This window comes from Caloenas nicobarica, chromosome 2, assembly GCF_036013445.1.
Source record: "Caloenas nicobarica isolate bCalNic1 chromosome 2, bCalNic1.hap1, whole genome shotgun sequence".
NCBI classification, from domain to species: Eukaryota; Metazoa; Chordata; class Aves; order Columbiformes; family Columbidae; genus Caloenas; species Caloenas nicobarica.
Genome location: NC_088246.1, coordinates 19,235,292 through 19,254,592, shown reverse-complemented (window position 1 = coordinate 19,254,592; position 19,301 = coordinate 19,235,292). Strand labels below are relative to the sequence as shown.

The 19,301-nt window shown below is 41.3% G+C and overlaps 1 protein-coding gene across 18 annotated transcripts in view; it reads left to right on the top strand.

Annotated features, from left to right (window-relative positions):
- KIAA1217 (KIAA1217 ortholog) overlaps positions 1–19,301 on the top strand; it is a 355,643-nt gene that overhangs the window by 312,588 nt on the left and 23,754 nt on the right. For 17 of the 18 annotated variants that reach the window (XM_065628990.1, XM_065628992.1, XM_065628997.1 and 14 more), the window contains 5 exons: positions 4,409–4,584; positions 11,361–11,491; positions 11,737–11,884; positions 13,539–14,034; positions 14,761–14,941. In XM_065628990.1, the coding sequence (XP_065485062.1) occupies positions 4,409–4,584; positions 11,361–11,491; positions 11,737–11,884; positions 13,539–14,034; positions 14,761–14,941 (1,132 nt within the window). The remainder of the gene's footprint in view (positions 1–4,408; positions 4,585–11,360; positions 11,492–11,736; positions 11,885–13,538; positions 14,035–14,760; positions 14,942–19,301) is intronic. The other variant, XM_065628986.1, reaches the window with a different exon arrangement.

Sequence of the window (19,301 nt, the reverse complement as noted above, 5' to 3'; positions counted from 1 at the left end):
AACAAGACTAAGTGCAAGGTCCTGCACCTGGGTCAGGGCAGCCCCCAGTATCAATACAGGTCGGGGATGAAGGGATTGAGAGCAGCCCTGCCGAGAAGGACTTGGGTGTACTGGTGGATGGAAGATTGGACATGAGCTGGCAATGTGTGCTTGCGGCCCGGAAGGCCAGTCGTATCCTGGGCTGCATCAAAGGGAACGTGGCCAGCAGGTCAAGGGAGGTGATTCTGCCCCTCTGCTCTGCTCTGGTGAGACCCCACCTGGAGTCCTGTGTCCAGCTCTGGAGCCCTCAGTGCAGGAAAGACATGGACCTGTTGGAGAGGGGCCAGAGGAGGCCACAAAGATTATCAGAGGGCTGGAACGGCTCTGCCGTGAGGACCATCTGAGAGAGTTGGGGCTGTTCAGCCTGGAAAAGAGAAGGCTCCTAAGAGAGCTTATTGTGGCCTTTCGGTATTTAAAAGGGGCCTGTAAGAAAGATGTGGACAGACTTCTTATCAGGGCGTGTTACAACAGGACAAGGGGTAATGGTTTTAAACTAAGGAGAAGAGATTAGGCTAGACAAGAGGAAGGAATTTTTCACAATGAGGGTGGTGAAACACTGGCCCAGGTTGCCCAGAAAGGTGGTAGATGCCGCATCCCTGGAAACATTCAAGGCCAGGCTGGACGGGGCTCTGAGCAACCTGATCTAGTTGAAGATGTTCTTGACTCAGGAGGGTTGTTCATTCTGCACTCCCAGATAATAAGAACTCTTAATGGTAGTTTTGAACTAAGCCTTAGAGTACGTATTCATAGTATTTATCATTACCTTATTTGTACATTGGATTTTTTTTTGGTCTATTCCTTCTGTTCTTTAGTGGAACACATTTTAAGGGAAAACAGTTAGACCTGATTAAGGTTAGCATTAGGAATGTGTATGCATGCATGCTTCTGCTTCAGTCAGTGTATTATTTGCAGGGAAATGAGTGCTGCAGAAAGGATAGAAAATATAATAATACTGTCATAAATGGTATATGATACTCAGTCTCACAAGTGTAACTTTGAATTAGAAATTCAAATGTTTTGAGCTGCATTATAGAATTTGCAGGACTACGTTTAATCTATGTATGGTAACAAACTTTAGGAAATAGATAATTAAATTCTACAGAGACCCTGAGCTGCAGGCAGTCAGTCCCTGTTTGTGGCTCTGCACTGCAGTGTGTGGGGAGGTGGGAGGCCCAGAAACCTCTCCCAGCAGGGCCTGGGGGGCTCCCACTGGGCAGGTCATGCTTGTCTTGTAATGGGAAGTAGGGCTGTGAACTGATAGTTAGTTTTCCAGTTACCTGTCTCATAGGTAATAATTGGTTCAAAGTGAACTAAACTGGTTATCAGATTATTCTTGAAGTGGGTGCCAGAGGCGATGTTGGGGTACTTGTGAAAGAGCAGTGATAGATAATGGCTAGAGAGCAGCTGAAGAAGAGGGACAAGTTAGGTATCTGGAGAGTTTGATGAGACTGGGAGTGAGAACCAAGGGTAATGAATGTTGGAGATGTTGCTAAAATTCTGAAAAAAAGGTGTTAAATTTATTTCTGTTTGCTGCTTCCAGTTATAAGTCAAGTTAACTCTAATTAGTGAGAAATTGCCATTTGGTGGTGACAGGAAAGCCTGCATTGCATTTCCTTACCTTTGGGCATTTGGCTTTGGAATTTGAACACTGTTTCAGCAAAGTTTCTTTTCAAGTGTGAATGTCTAAGATTGTTTATTTGGCTTGTTTTCAAGTAAACTTTAAGTAAAAAGTTCTGCTCTGTGGAACCAGAATACTTCTGGCAGATCCATGAAACTCCTTCCACTTGAGGTGGTGGAGTAACTGGCAGAGGTAGTCTGAGGGTGGGGTGTGCACTTAGCCAGGGAGTCTCAGATCCGATACCTGCTGGCAGAAGAAAGGTAAGAATCAAGTTCAGTTCCAGAACGTGGAGGTAAATGTGAGGTAGTGGCCAGAGACTGGCCTCCTCTTCCTCACCCACAGCCGTTCTTCTCTGCTTCTGCTTGTCCTGCCTCATGTTGTCCTTTGGCTAGTGACTCTACCCTGCTTAAACTCACAATTACTCTTCCTCCCTAGTTCCTTCTCTTCTCTCTCTGCACCCATCTGTACCTCTCCCTTCTCATATTCTGTCCCTGTCCCCCAAGCATGAACAAACCCAGGTTCTCCAGAACTAGCGAAGTGTTGCACGCTTTTTCTTAGAAATGGCAAAAGCATCACTTTGATACCAAGATGAGTCATTTCCCAGACTTTAAGAGCTCACTCCAAACATTGAGGTTTGTGAGTCCTCAACATACAAGCTTTCTGAAATATGAAATTGAGTTGAATTTTCATTCCTAATCTTGTTATCAGGAATGGATGAACTTTTATGACTGAAACTTTCTAATACTGTTCAAGCACTGCATAAGTGGAAGTGACAGGAACCTTAGCTGTAGGTGTCACTATAATAAACATTGTATGTACCCCTATGTACCGCCATAACAGAAAAAAAAGCATACCACAACCTCACACACACATTCAATTTTGGTATTACTGGAAGTCACAGTTACCAGCTGAGGAACAGAGAGGACTTAAATTCTGGACACCTGAGACTTAAATCTGGCTCTGTTACCGACCTTCTCACTGACCTCAGATCAACTGTTTCACATTTCCCAACTCACTTCCCTGCGTCAAATTTCCCCACTTTTTAAAGAGATATAAATAAACTGCATGACTGAAGTGCTACATGCTTGTTCACTCATTTATTCATTCATTTATGTTTTGCCTCTTGAAAACATAGCACGATGAAAGAGATGTATGTCTCATGTAGCTGTGCTGGCCACGCTGTAAGAGGATTTAATTTATCAAACCCAAACGTTAATCCCATAGTGGGGGAAAAATACACATATGCACTGTCTTCAAAAGAATCCAGTCTGGTATAAAGCAGCTGACAATGTTTATAAATCTGTGCTGTTTCAAATGTTTTCCAGCTTCATTTTTTCCCCTAACTGCTAACACTTATCTTCAGCTGAGTTTTGAGCGAACACCTCCTGCTTGTCACAGCTCAGGCCCCCCCACGCGCTGTCAGTGAAGTGTCACCCTCCCTCTCATCAGTCGTGTCGCTGGAGGAGGCAGAGTTGGGCACAAGGACTGAAGAACTGGGAAGGGAGAGATGAGTTTTTTCCCCTAATTCCCATACTGATTGGAAAGAATGACCTGAGCAAAGCCCCCCCCCCCCCTTTTTTTTCCTCTGATTCCTGTGAATTCTCCTAAATCAACTTAAAAAGAAGTCTTATTGCCTTATAGTGTCTTGTAGGTAACGAATTTTTGTGATTCTTCCTATTAGGCAGTGGGTTTATTTCATATGTTAAAGGTGCTTTGGCTGTTAAGCCTGGATGTTTAGGAGACAGTTGAAAGATTGGTTGCTAGTTTTAAAACTGGAACTTTTTCTCCCAAGTGACCCCGGTGTTTTTAAAAATCTTTCAGTATGAGATGGCTGCTAGGCTAACAGACTTGTGTTCGTGTTGCCTGTATCCCAAAACCGTGACTAGATGGAGCCCTGCTTATCACTTTGAATCTTGTGATTTGCCTGGGAGACTTAAACAGGTTTGGTTTGTGTGCGTGTGGGGCACAGCTGCTCTAGGGCCGCCCACAGAAGAGCACAGTCTAGTTTGCTTTTTTAGCTATGTTTTGCTCTGCAAACTTTATATCAGTAGGACAATTAATGCTTTAGGTACTTAAGGTAAGGCTAAGATAAGAAAGCAGCTGTGAATTTTACAGTTCTCTGAAAATTACCATATTTTAAAGGGGGTTTTTTTGGTGGATGAAGGAGGTTTTATGTATTGCAGATGAACTGTATGTCTGTCACCAAATTACACTGGATGGCACAATCCTTCCTCTGCCACTTGAGAGACTGAAAAATTCCATTGCGAGAACAGCAGTGCGTTCGAGCCTTGTCATTAATGTGTGGGATTATCCACCAGGCGTGTATGGGCAGAGCAGTGCATGGGCTTACAAGATACGTGCACAGTGGAAGTCGAGCTTCCGGCATTCTCGTGAGGTGTGATTAATTCTTGATTCATGCTGGACTGAGCAGAATAAAGGGGCCACAATCCTTGCAGAAGTTACGCACTGAAGGTGGTGTACTGATCCCAACATCTTTTGTTCATCACTTTGCAACTGGAAGTTAGATATATATATCAGAAGTTAGTCACATTTAGGTTTTTCTCACTCCTAACGCTTCCTCATGGCATATATATATAGGTAAAGTTAAAGACAGAAAAGAAGAAGGTAGAAACCCTCTCTCGCTGTAGGACTGTGTTTATCCCAACCTATTTCTGAGCTCTGAAATGTATTCTATTGCTGGGGATGTCAGTCAAGCAGGAAAAATTGAAGTTGATTTCTTTTGTGCAACAGCTGCAGAACCAGGAGATGCTGAGGGCAATGGTGAAGAAAGCAGAGCTGGAAATCAATGGCAAAATGATTGAAACAGTGAAAAGGCTTGAAGATCCTGTGCAGCGACAGCGCAACCTGGTGGAACAAGAAAGGCAGAAATACCTCACCGAGGAAGAAAAGATTGTAAAGAAGTTATGGTAGGTTGAGACACATATCACAATTTGTTGCTTTTGCCTGGCTTTTCTTCCCCTAAGCTGTAGCTTTCACTACTGTCTCCAGTGAAACTGCACCTGTGTATGCTGTTGTAGCTGTGTTTCCTTGCACTCGTATTGGCTGTAAAACTGTGTCTGCGTTGTACAAGGCACTGGTCCTGACTGGGAGTCCTTAGCATAGCCCACTGGGTAAGTCCCACCACTACAAAGAGTTTCAACCTCTTCAAAAGCCTCCAGTAAAGGGAAAGATGACTACAAAGAATGTGACCACCTCCTTCTTCTGAAAGCCTGCCCCTACCCTGGTTCTTGCCTTCAGCTTTGTGTATGACATTTTAGGGAAGGAGGAGGGAATTTCCTCAAGAACAAATGGATGCAAAGGGAGGTAACGCGTTTAGCTTTAGGTATGAAAATCGGGTTTCAATAGCAAGTGCTTTGACTATTGCATGAGAGATGTGCATGAAGCTCCTAAGTAGGAGATTGAAGTTTAATTGTAATCAGCAATGCCAGTCTCCATCTAAAATTTTTAGAATTTTCTTACACTAAACCGCAGTGAAAAAATACTTTTCTTTTCCTGTTGTTGTTGTGTAAAGGCTCTTTCTAAGACTTTTTTCCCCCAGAACTTTGGCCTACCAATATTGGTGGGATCCACTTGTTTGTTTTAGTCCATGTTCAGAGTCAGCAGGAGACAAGATGAAGCTGAAATCAATAAACAATTTAACTAGTTCTAGCCCTCAGACACATGGTGTGAACTGTGGGGTTGTCATATGCAGGGACAGGAATTGGACTTGATGGTCCTTGTGGGTCCCTTCCAACTCAGGACATTCTATGATTTTAGCACTCAGTTTGTAAGATGCTATGTAACTAATTATTTCTCATTACTGCATTTAGTTCACGCGTGAGGAATTGCTTCATAATAGAGCTAAACTTTATAGGCAGCTCGTCATTGGCAATGATGATCGAAGAGCCATAGGAGTACAGCTATTGACAGCTAAGGAGAGTAAATTTTTTTCTGTTGATCAACATGTTTTCAGATGAATAAGACTTGCAATAGAAATGGTGCATCTATAAAGACGAAGTAGAATGTTACTAAGAGAGTCTATGTTTTCTGTGAAGAGAAGTTGAATGCTGGTTTGTAGTTTTAAATAACATTGAGTTGTAGTCTTAAGTAATTACTCTTCTGTTCATCACTTCACTCCTGTGTACCTGATTGCCTACTTTCTAGATTGTTTGTTCTCTGTGAAAAGAACAATTTGTGTGATGGCTGGTGATCACATTGCCTCATAAAATGGATACTGAGTGAGGTCAAGTGCAAATGGCATTAGTTGTTACAGCTGTTCATTTAGGATACAACTTTGATTGTGATATGATCGTGTTTTATCAGTGCTTAGAATTTTTTTCTGTTCACAGATTTCTGCTGCTTCTGTGCTACTTCACTTGTTAATGTTACAGGAAAGTGTCTTACATAGATAATTCATACGCTATAAATGTTAATTCAACCCTTTTAGAGACATACTATAAACAAATGTTAAATCACGAACAATTATTTTTCATCAGCTGTGTCCAGTGAGATTTGTCACATATGTGCACATTTGCAGGATCAGAGCCCAAAAGAAAAAGCACATCTGACAACAATGCTTTAAGTTCAACAGCTGATGGCTGTTAATGATGAAGAGCATACAGTACAAAATTACATATCAAATGTCACTGGCAGTATTCAGAAAAAGGTTAACATTCCATATAGGCACTTTCAATTAAGCTGATCCCAGTACAGATGTATAAACAAATGCAAAGCAACAGGGCAAAAAAATTACCATTTCTTAGTCTTTCAAGTGTTGCCCTCTTGACCTTTCCTAAATCACAGGACTGAATCACTAGACTGGCTTCATGCAAGACAAGGGAGCTTAAAGATTTCTGCAATACTTACGAAAGTGTATTTACTATTCTGTGTGGTAAATCTCAGCTTAAAAAGCTCCCCTTTCACCAATTCTCAAGATTATCACTGGGAAATAAAGTAAAAATATTGGTGGTTATAAACAGCAGAAATGTTGCTGTACATTTTAGAGCAAGTTTTCTGTTGAGCAGCTATTCATGATGGTACATTCAGAAGTGTCCCCATGTGTGTCACAGCTGCAGTAGGATTACAGTTCAGAGGTATCTAATGAAATCTAAGAAACACTATTAAATGTAGTGTTTATTCACATGTGTAACAGTGAAATACATACTCAGAATTAACTAGGTAGGCTTTTTTGTATCTGGTCTTTTGATTCAACGTTAGAGATGTCATATATGATACTTTTGGGGTGTAGATACAAATCTTAAAAATTACTTAACCAAGAACAAATTATGATGGTATGACACATCGACTAATGGAGTATTTATGTTGTGAGGACCATGTTACAGGTGTGACTACTATATGCTGTAGATTGTTGTAAGCATTTTAAGAGAGGGCATTTTATAAGCACAGTATTTTAATTGTAGCCACATCGAAGCAGTCTAATTGGATATGATCCAAAGTAAGTTACAATTTTTTTTTTTTTTTTTTTTTTTTAGGAAAAGTAGCAGACATGTTTATAAGAATAATTGTGCTCAGTGAAAAACACAACTACACTTAGCAGTCATGGAGAGCCACTGGTACCATTGGTACTTTGGAAAAGGATATAAGAACATGGAAAAATGCTCAGAGTGCATCTCCTTGCTTTGAATGACTTATAGCTCAGGGATTTTCCAAGTCAGACATGGTATCTTGATATGCAAAAGCTCTGCATAGATTGTTTACTTTTCATGAATTTATGTGGGTTTTAAAATTTATGTAAACTTGGTTGTGTACAGCATCTAGGCGCAGTGAATTCTATAGAGTAATTCTATTTTGGGTAGAAAGAACCTCTTTTTGTTTGTTTTTGAATCTTTCATCTGTCAATCAATTCCCAGACTCTTAAATTATGCACGGTAGAATATTCACCCTCTCCGAGCTTGTCGCAATGTTAAATATGCTCTCCCACTCCATTTTCTGTTCATGGCTTTTCCAACCTGAAAAGTCCTTGTCTGCTTAGTTACTCCTCTCGTAGAAGCCATCCTATACATTTTGTCGTCCTGTTGTCTTTCTATATGCCCTTCTAACTCTAGTGTACATCCGTGGGATGGGGATGGGGAGAGAGGAGAGCCCTGCAATGGCTGTACCTGACACAGGCACACCATGATTTCATGCAGTGGCATGGTGATGGTCCCCTGTCCTCAGGTTCCACATGATCTTTCCCTTACAAGTCCAACATCTCACTCAAAAGGGATGATTATCAGTTCAGAGTTCTTTACTGTGTATAAAAACTTCGGGGTTTGGGAGGTTGTTGGTCAGAGGTGGGGTTGGTTTTGTTTTTATTTCTCATCTTCTCATGATCATTACTTTACATTTATTAGGGGTTTGTTTGTTTGTTTGTTTCATTCCCCTGGTCAATTAGTATCAGACAGTCCATATGCAGCCCTCTGCAATCAACTTTCATTTGCATTGCCCTGAATAATTTTATATCTTTTTGAGATTTTTTCTATATTATTTATCATCTTTTCTAAATAATTTATAATAATGTTGAAAAGCACCAGCTCTAGCACTGATCCCTGTGGAACCCACCAGCAAAATACATTGACTGAGTGAGCTGTCATTGATCCCTTCCCTTTACATCTAGTACTTTATCCTTGAGAGAATTTCCTCTCTTGTCCCATGGCAACTTTGCTTTCTTAAAAGCTTTTGCTCAAATACCTTGCTGAAAGCCTTTTGGGTTGTAGCTTGTCCCCCTGTTTTTGTTGTTTCCTTCTGGATTTGTGAGACTTACCTTCTTTCTTTGCACAAATCACATTAATTCCTCACTAACACAGCATATTTATCCATTGGTCAACTAATTCTTTATTGTTTATTCTTTATTTTGGTATCTATCAGTAACACCAGTCTGGGTGTCAATGTCAGCAGAGTACAGTTCCCTGGATAGCCCCATCCCCTTTTAAAAAACGTATTTGTCTCATCTATGACACTTTCCACTACTCTGGTGCCAAAGCAGTTTTAATCAAGAAGTTGGATACTTAGCATTAGTAGTTCAACTGTTTCACCCTTGAGCTGCTATTGAGCTCTAGGGCAAATACCATCTGGCCTGGGTGATTTGCTATATTAACTTTGTCAGTGTGTTTTGTAACCCGTTTTACTGATACTGCAATATGAGACAGATCCTCTGATGCTTTTTTGCCTAAAGAAAGATCTCAGCATAAAAGTTTGCCTCGGCTCCCCTGTGTAAAACACAGATGCAGACAAATCATTTACGTTGTATTAACTTTCTGAAACTGCATTAATGTGTCTTGTTAACTGGGTTTGCTTAGTCTAATCTATACAGCCAACTTGTTTCGTCACTTACAGAAAAGAAATGCTGGAGACCTTCCCATAAGTTTCAAACTTTGTCTCCTGAGGGCTGAAGTTTCTTTTCCCTTGTAGTTAGCAACACCAGGCAGTGTAGTATGGTATCCCCTGAGTAATTTCAGGATCAGTTGTCTTGTTTGATAGTATCACTGGAATCAAAGGCATTTATGACGACCCTTCTATTTCTGGTCAAAGAACAAGGGGGAAGAAAGCCATTGTCAGCTACCTAGAAGTCTTCCCTTTATCCCTACGTTTCCAACCATCATAAACCTATCAAAACATTGTAATGTTGTTCTGTGTTTGCTTCTTTCTCTTCTTTCCACCCATGGACAAATATAAGCTTCTGCCCTTATCTTTGTCGCCTGCTGGATGTGAATATCTGAGCAGCTGCTTTTCCAGTGCTGATCTACAAAGTGGGGAGGGGTACCCTGAGATTCCCAAAGTAGCCCTGCCTGAGTGTGGGCATCATGGCATTATGAGCAGGGAGGATGCCTGACTGTAGCGCACCATTCTGGAGAGCAGAAGCCTTGGCATTGTAGTGAGAGACAGAAAGCTGAATTCTTTTTCCAGCTCTTTCTGAGATTCTGTCTGTGCCCTTTATGGCAAAGGCAGCTACCGGGACAGCAGATGTCTGCATCACCGCAGTCTCTTCCATGGGAAAAATACCCCAAGAAACGTTCCCTTGCTGCCATCGTGTGGTCCGTGGGATTGCTTCCTGCAAGTGTGCGTGGGCCCCTTGCTAATCGTGACTCCCCCATCTTTCTCAAGGCAGAGTCTTTGAAGGAAATGGTCTTAAAATGGGAACAGGATCATTTACCTCCACGTTCTGATCTGTTCAGAAGCAATTTATGGTTCTTCGTTCAAAATAGTTTTATAGTTTTTAAAGTTATTTGTCTTTGAAGTGAACGCTTTGCTGTGTGCACCTGATGTTCAGATCCTATTTCTGTTTCTGTGTTATCAGAAGTACTGTTGTATTACCATTTATTGTTCTGTGTGACTGTGTTTCCCCTTTAAATTGACCTAAATGCAGAATGGTGCTGCAAGGGATTTTCTCTGTTTTATCCTGTTACTGGCCACCTACTGCTCTCTTTTCTTCCCCATGTCACCTCTCCATGAAAATGGATCTAGGAAGTCATCTGGCTGAAAATAAGTAATTTTCTGCTGGCACAAGGGAAATGTGTGGAAATGCAAAACCTGCGGCTGGTGGGGAAGGCAGGCTTCCCCTACCTCTTTTCAGGAAATCAGTCTGTATGTTGGTTCTTTTACAGCAATTGCAAAACTGCTACCCGAGTGGATATAAGAAATGAGGCCCAAAATCAGGCTTAAATGAGTGGCCAAATTGTCAGTTCAGAGTTTGCTCTGCATAGTTTTCTACCATGGAATTAAACTGTTTCTCAGAATATTACTATTAGTAAATTTGGTATGTTAATAGAGGCAGATCTCTCTTAGAATAAATATTCAAGAGATGATCCTTTTAAGGTATTCGCATGGGTGTTTGTATAGCTGTGCATAATGCATTTCAGGGTTTTTTGAGAAATTTTTAAGTTTCTGTGCAGAAACTCCAGCTAAAGCAATGTGGTTTAGCCTTAAATGGAAAAAAGTGACTCCCTGCAGAACAAAAGTGAAGTTTATTTGTATGAAGGATTGTGAAAATTTATGTGAAGTCTGTAAGCACTGGGAAGAGTATTGGAAAGGTGGTAAGGAAGCATCAGATGGAGCCGGAGGAAGCACAGGACAGCACTGGTTGGAAAAAACACCAGAAGTGATTCATTCGTGAATCCAAATGCTGAGTGAGACCTGCGATCAATGCACACTTGCTGTTTCAGTCTGGCTATTTGTGGAAACAGGACCCTGTATCCTGCCTAGCAAGACCTGGCAGATAGCAGGGTTGCATCAAGGGGCCATGAGTGCTAGTTTTGGGTGGTCACTTGGCTGTTTGGGCATTCCTTTCCCTGGCATCAGCAACGAGAAGGTGCAAGGTGCAAACCAGTACTGGATGTAGTGGCACAGTGTGTCTGTACCCTTGGAGGACCTGCATCCCCTGAGGGCTGGCTGTTAGATGTTTCACCACCCCACCTGCCCTTTATAGTGCAGCTGCCCTGAGGTCGATGTGCTCTGCACATCTGCAGCCTGTCAGAGACATCAATGACTTGGACAGGTTACAAGCCCGTTCCTATGCTGTGGTTGAAAGTGTCCAGCCTCCTCACCTTGCCTCATGGTACCCTGCTGTTTTTTCAGCCTGTGGTCTCACATTCAAAGATGCCACGGTTGAGGTTTCTGGTCTAGATTAGTCCATTAATTTCCATTTATTTGACTGTTGTGTGAAAGTCCTGCTTACATTTTATGTCCACTTTTTTTGTTTTGCCAGTGAGCTGGAGGCATTTGTTGAAGACCTGAAGAGGGACTCCAGTGCTTCCAGCAAGACAGTTACACTGAAAGATGTGGAAGATGGAGCCTTTCTTTTGCGTCAGGTGGGGGAAGCTGTTGCCACCCTGAAAGGTATGCACTTTTCCTTTTTACTTTTGGTTCTTCTCTTTGAACCACAGTGGCTGAGAACAGTTTTGCCTTTGGTCTGGAGGAATTAACTTTCACTTCCAAAAAGATTTAAAGTTGGGATTAAGGAGCTTGTTGCATGGTCCCTGGAGAGAGTGAGACACTCAAGTGTTTGACATTCACCCCATCATCCATTTCTCCCCAGGGCTTTTATCATTTCCTTTTGAGCTTCACAGTTGTTGTCTTTGCAGGAGAGTTCCCGACATTGCAGAATAAAATGCGTGCGATCCTCCGGATTGAGGTAGAAGCCGTGAGGTTCCTAAAGGAAGAACCACACAAGCTTGACAGCTTGCTGAAACGTGTGCGCAGCATGACCGATAGCCTTACCATGCTCAGGAGGTGATTATTATTTTTTTTTTCAAAACTAAAGAATGTCCTCAAGCAGCTTTCAGGTTTGTTTTCTCTGCCTCTCCTTAGGCAGTTTTGAGCAGTGCAACTTGCTTGCAGTATTTTATAGGTTCTTCCTTGAGCCCTCTCAAGGTGAATCAAATTAGCCTTTCCTGTGCTTTGTGCAGTGGTTCTGTTCTGACCAACACCCCCACTTGTTGAGATCCTCTGATTGAAGGCAACTCCGTTTGAATTCAGCACTTCCACATTTGGGACGTGCCTGGATGAGAAAGCTTACAGAGTGGCATCAGTCCCATATCTGAGCTAATTAACTGTGGGCATTAACAGAAAACTAAACTAATAGAAGTATTCTCTGACACTGAAATCTGTATCCCCCAAAATTTAGCAATAAGAAATAAAACAAGGAGAGATTCTAAGTGGATAAAGATATCCTAAACCTTCTGAAAGAAATATTTTTCAATATGCTTGTGAATTAGTGCAAATTCTTTATTCTGTTCTTTGCAAGGAAGATGTGTTAGAGGAAGTTGAAATATTAGATAAAATTTATGTCCACTAAGTGCCAGTGTTTAGCTATGTTTGTCAGAATATATGAGCAGCAAATGGCTGCTGATTTATATGAGGCAATAGGCGTTGGATTTAATTCCTACTCAAAACCAGTGAATCAGGCCAAACTGTCAGGGATGGTGGTCTCAATTTTACTTCAATTACAAGAAAATGTAAGTCATAAGCGTATTGTTGCTACCATTATTCTAAGGAATGTAGGGTTGTCATTGTTTCCGTATATCCTGGAGCATATGTAAAATGGATTTGCCAGTACTGGCAGATGGATAAAATGGTTTATGTAACAGGTCTTCTGTAAGCCGTCACTTATTTTTCCATGTAGATAAAAATCTATATCCTTTCATATTAGTTTCCTTTTCTTAAAAATGACTACAGTTATTTCCTGTCTCACCCTGTTTGGGAAAAAAACCCAGTAAGCTACGCATGCCAAAGTTTTAGCCAAGTCATTTTTTGCAGCGAAATTCTGTATTAAGCCTCATAAAGTCTGTTTCAGTAATGGAAATCTGATGGCATTTCATGGCTACCTACACTCCAGAGCTCAGACATTTCACAGGTAGCTGCCACAAATAGTTGACTCTTTACATCTTCAGCTCATTCTACCCCAGACTCCCAACAGACAAAACTTTTGTCAAGTGTCATCTGAAGGCTTTTTTTAGCAATTTCCCAAACTGCTACTTCACATTCTATGTAACTACCACTTTCTGTGCTAATAGTCCAGGAAGGTCCTGTTTAGCCATTTTAGAGCGTATAAAATTTAAGTCAAGTGATTTCCATTCTTCCTCTAAAATCAACCCACTGAAACTTATGCTTTGGTCAAAAAGTGCCAGTGTGTCCATGAAGGTTTGTAAACATTTTAAAAGGCAAACCCATCTTAATTAGAGTGGCCTCTTTAAATCTGAGTCCCTGATTCTGAGAGAAAAAGCTATAAAATCACAGAACTGAGAGCATCAGGAAGAAAAAACATCATTTCGATGTTTTTGATACAGGTGCTTTTCCCTTGCAAAAGTGTATTATTAAGTGTTGCTCATGACTCGCCTGTATGCTAACTGTGTGCCACACTGTTGTGTTCCATTTGGCTGGGCAGACATGTTACAGAAGGACTGCTGAGGGGTGTGGATCCATCCCAAGCCGTGCAGTACATGGAGAAGGCAACTGCAGCTGACACTCTGAAAAACCAGGAGGATCCCAAGCACGCCCAGGGACATGCACAGCAGAACCTCACAGCAATCACATCAGAGTCCCAAGTGTCATCAGTCAAGTCAGAAGTCATCCCCTTCTCAACGATGACGGTCCACCACGTGCAGAGCTCACCTGTTGTCATCCATCAGTCTCAGCACTCATCAGCCCTGGTCAACCATGCGCAGGGTTCACCCACTGCAGCCAGCCACAGTGAAGGTGTGCCAGCCACTGGCCACCCCTCGGCCACCCCACCAGCCCCCCCACAAGAGCCCGCAACAGGATCCCAGCCCACACAAGCCACACCAGCACCACAGGTCTCTGTCAATGGCACCACCATGCAAAGTCTTTTCATTGAGGAAATTCACAGTGCAAGTACCAGAAACCGAGCTGTATCCATTGAGGTATGGTGTATTCTGCTCAACCAGTTGTCCTCTTTTTGGGTCTGAGCTCCCAGTCTCACTCTTGAGACTGCAGGTGGGATTTTCAAATGCATTTGGAGGATTTATATGCCTTACCCTTAACTACACTGTGCACTTCTGAAGATACATTCTGATTTTAAATGCAATACGATAATAACATGTAACCAAAACTAGTAACTGTGTTTTTTAAATAACTTTTATTAAAAAAATAATTTAAACATATTTTTTAGAATACCTTGGTTTTGAACAACAATATATGATTCTCTGGCAACACTTGCATCAGTGGATTTCATTCACTCTTTAAATCTCCATATCCCTCATTATGGAGAGGTAAAAGTGAAAGGGTGTGAAGCTTCAGTGGTTTCACACAGAGATACTGAGAAAAGCCACAAGTTGTCTCTCACGTCTTACTACAGGACATGCAGTTTAATCACCAGTGTGATAAAATAAGGCAGTGACCCAGATTTAAATTTTGCCTTTGTTCCTTTAGTGAGCAGTGGCCACTGTCAGTCCGTCACATGTTTGTGCCATATCTATTCACAATGGAAGTCAGAACCAGTGTACAATTAGTGTTAATATATTTCTTGTAGTTGCTGACTAGAACTGAATCTATCCATATTGACCTATAATTTTTACACTTTTTTTTTAAAGTAAGCGATCATAACAGAAATCAGATTAATAAATATGTGCTTTACTGTTTTTGTCCAGAAAGCTGAAAAGAAATGGGAAGAGAAAAGACAAAACCTTGATCACTATAATGGAAAGGAATTTGAAAAGCTCTTGGAAGAGGCCCAGGCCAATATAATGAAGTCCATTCCCAATCTGGAGATGCCTCCCCAGCCAGCAGCCCCACCTAAAGGCGATGCAGTGGAAAAGCTGGAAGTCTCAGGTAAGGTTTGCTAGAGTAAATGGTGCTAAAAAATTGCGTATCTGGGAAAAAAAAATAGTTATTTTTCCTACTTTCTAGAATGGTTTCAGTTTACAGATTTTTGTGTTCTTCATCATATGTGTATGTCCCTGAGGAATACTGCAGGTCCTGTGGACAGGATGCAGTGATTTTGCTGATGTCAGTGTGGGTAACCAGCTGAACACAAGTTTTCCATATTGCTACTGAGAAAGTGAGTTTGACCTCTGGAGATGAAGACTCCTCATGAGCAGGAGAGTAAGAATACTCCTTGCTTTTGGCAGAGAAGAGAGTATCTGTCTACAATACTGTATCTGTATCTAGTATTCTGTGTTCAGTTTTGCACTTAAAAGTTTGGCATTACAGAGGGTTCTGGAAAGAACCACAAAGACTTTGAGCACAAATAGTCTTACTATCATAAACCTAAAAAGCTCTTTTTGTAGATATATTTGTTGTCAAAAGAAGATCAAGACATGCCTGAGGTTTTTGAGGGTGAGGCCTTTAACTTTGCAGAACATGTTCTGGCAAGTTCCAGCAATTGGAAGTTGAAGCTAGAAAAAGCCACATTAAAAATTAGCTGTCAGATTTTGAAATCTAGAGTAACTAATCACTGAAGTTTAATTGTGAACTTACGGGTTTCTCTGCCACTTCAAATCTTTAGCAATACTGTGTTTCTTCCTGACAGGCTGCCCAGGCACAAGCTCTGTGAATGGTGCAGGCAGGACCTCCTTTAAAAAATCCTTGAGCCTATGTTAAGTGGAAAGTCAGACTATTTGATCTTAATGATCCTTGTTAACTTCATAATCTTAAACTATAAATGCAACTAATATTTTGAATGAGTCCCTCAGAGGTCTGAAAATGACCTGTGATGCTACGTAACTTAGTTGTCTTGGACAGATGTGTAGGAATGAATGACAATTACTTTCACAGTAAGTATTCTGGCTGTCCACAGTCATTATATAGATATACTGAGTTTCAAGTTGAATGTGAGTCAGACTGTGACCCTGTAGAAAGAAAGGCAAACTGCATAATGAGGTGAACAGGAATATCTACAGGACACTTGAATCTACTCAGCAGTGGTAAACTCTTACGTAGAAATTCCCAAAGTCAGTGTTTTGGACTTCAAGGAACAAATAGGAGGGAGTCAAGAGGGTAGTGATGATAATGACCAGGGCTCTAAAGAAACATGATCTCTGGGAAACAAAAAAGAAAGAATTTGTTTTGTTTAGCATGAGGAAGCGAAGGCTGAGGAAGGACAAAGCAATCTCTGAATGCATGAAAATCTGTTTAAAAAGGAAAAGACCAGCTTGCTTTGTGTGGGTAGAACAGCAGTAGAAGTTGACAATTGCAACCAGGAAGATCCAGGTTAGGTATTAGGGGAAAACCTCAAAATGATATGGAAAGTGAGGCACTGAAGAAGCTGTATGAGGCAATGAGGAGGATGTAAGATCCCCATGGTTGGAGATAATGGCTTAGACTATCATTGATGAGGAATTATATATGTAGAGGTACTTTGTGGTAGCAGCATGATGGGGTGTCCTTCCAGTCCTATTTCTTTCACAATTTGACATACAAATCCATGTCTGAATTTCTTCAAAGTTAAACGAACAAAGCAGATATCTCAGCCAAACCTTGGATTTACCTCATTAGCCAAATATGAGTCAGCTGCAAAATCCTTACCCAGCTACTTAAGCAATAGTCCATCCAGTTCAGCAGTCTGTCAGTGATGGAGGCAATGGGAGATACTGTCTGTGGGCAGCATAGAACCTGGTCACCTTTTCCAGTCTGCTGGCACTCGCCCCGCTCCTCCAGTTGATATTAGAGGGAATATCCTGGCCTCCTCCTTTTCATATTCATTATAGACCTTTTATCTGGTAATTCCTCTACACCTGCTTATACCATTTGCATCGCCACTGCTGTAGCAGCAAGCTCCAGCTCACTCCCCGTCCTGTGAAGGAGCTTCATTGGTTTTAAAATGATGTCATACCAGCTTCACTGGGGTCCCCGTAGTTCTAATATTCTACCTGTGGCAAACAGCAACTCTGCATTCGCTTTATAAAATCATGAAGGCAGTGGATGAACCTGGACCATGTCATGGAGGGCTCAGCCTGCCCTGTGGGCTCCAAAGTGCAAACTTGGTCTCTCCACCTAGGCCAGCTGCTCCCTCCCAGGCTGGTTTCAGCTGCCTTTCTCTGACTGCTGTGTCCTTCTGGAGCTGTGGAGACCAGAGCTGCATGCTGCACTCAAGGTGCTGGCAGCCAAGGCTGTAAATAGCTGCAAAACGATGCCCTGGGGCTTGTGTACACAAATCCATAGAGAATCTGGGAAGAGTGTTTTTAGATCCAGCATTTTGCTCTGGGTGGGCCTTTAGCACCGGCAAGTTGTGGTTCCTTGAATGTTTCACAACATACATGTTTAAAATAAAATTCTGTTGAACCTCATAAAATAATTTTAGCATTCTGGCACTGTTCAGTGAGGTTACTGGCTATCAACACAATTATCTTGTATAATGTGTGGCATAAATAGAAAATGTCAGTGAAAATAAATACCATATGGGTGCAGTGAGCCGTGACATCGTAAAAAGTGCAGAACACAATAACAGAGAAGTTTTGTAACTCGCATAGTTAACTAATCCACTTTTAGAATACAATTTTGCACAGTGTGTAGCCAACAGATTTTAAGGGGAAATTTGATGAGATTGAGACATTTGCCTTCTGTTGTGCATAATGAATCCTGTAATAGAAACATAAATAAGAGAACAGCAAAACTTTTCCTTAATATCTGATTAAATATCTCACATGCCATTCAGCTCTTCAAGATTAAAATTTCAATATCAGTCTGCTGTACATGAGGAAACTGAGCAACATACGGAAAGTGAGACCACCTACCTACTAATATAGTGCATAAAACATTTTGGCCATAAATTAGCAGAGTCCTCCGTTGGCTTTGCTGCAGAAGCCAGATAGATCACGTTGCCAGAATATGTTGTCTCAGTCATTCCACACAGAGAAAGTAGGTTTTTTTTTTTTCCCCCTGCAAAGTACAAAACAAAGTAAAATTACACACTTACACAATTTTGCAGATGACTCTGTAAGTACTTCATTAATGTCTTGACTCTAACTCATCTTTGTTATCAAGGTTGTTCAGTGAAAAATATGAAGAATGTCTCTAGCATGTACATTAGAAATTGGGCTCCTTCATCTCTCCTTTTGCCTTCGTATGCAAGAATGCCCTGATTTTTGCAAGTGCAGAGTGATCAGTAGCTTACATTAAAGATAGTTTGTTTATTTGACTACAAAGGCTGCCTTAAAGCAGGCATTATTATTTTAAGATTCTTTTAAGACATTGGATTTTTTTGGTGCAAGTAGAAATTTGTATGGTGGGGAAAATTAAATCCAGTCTGGCTGTGCCTGTTGTATAATGCTTCAATCGGTGAAGTGGCTGTCAATTGTTGTTCACAGAAGCACTGAGCCCTTTGACACAAAAGGTTTCATAAAGTAGCAGTTTTGATCATGGTTAATCTCTGACTGAGTGAATTGTATTTGTCTATTTATTCCTCCCTCCATAAATATGCTAGAAGAACTAGGCAATAAGAAAAAAAGGTATTAGAAGAATTTTTGCCTACAAAGTTTTTTTTTTTCTTCCCATTTATATTGGGGAAATAAAATTGTTTAGTAAAGAAAATAGAAATCCAGCTTTGAAGTTTTATGTCTTGCCCGGTGTTGTTGCACTGACTGTAAACAAAGCCCATCCCAGCCTCTCCTTAGCGACTCCAGTTGGGGAGTGTGAGGGGATCAGCCTTCGACAGCCTGTGCACCTGCCACTCACTGACAATTCCTCTTGCCCGTGTTTCTCCTTTTTATTTCCCATTTTGAAGGTGGAGATGGATGAATGTCTCACAGATGTGAAAGAGGTGGTTGGAATGATTCTGTCTTTCTTCCTTCCGTGTCTCTCATCCAGCCTCGCTCTTATTAGCTGTGAGAAAAACTTTGGTGTTCTTGCAGACACAGCCGCTACCCGTTTGAGGGTAGTGGGTTTAGCCCACTAAAAGGAGTAGGGATTTGCACAGGCCCTACATTATAGTCAGCTGAACACCATCTTAGAGAATCACTCTGATTTTACAGCAGCTGTACCTCTGATGTCACAAGAAACTTAGTGGTTTTTATTGACCAAAGAAGTAGTCTAACGTAAAGTGCATCTGGAAGTTCACTCTTGTTGCAATCCTGTGAGTGAGTGCCGGATAAGCAGGGATGGAGATAATACAACAGAGCATTTCTTTAAGCTTAAGCAGTTTCAAGGAACATTTGAGCTAAGAAGGGAAGAAGGATGAGGCTGGGTCAGACAA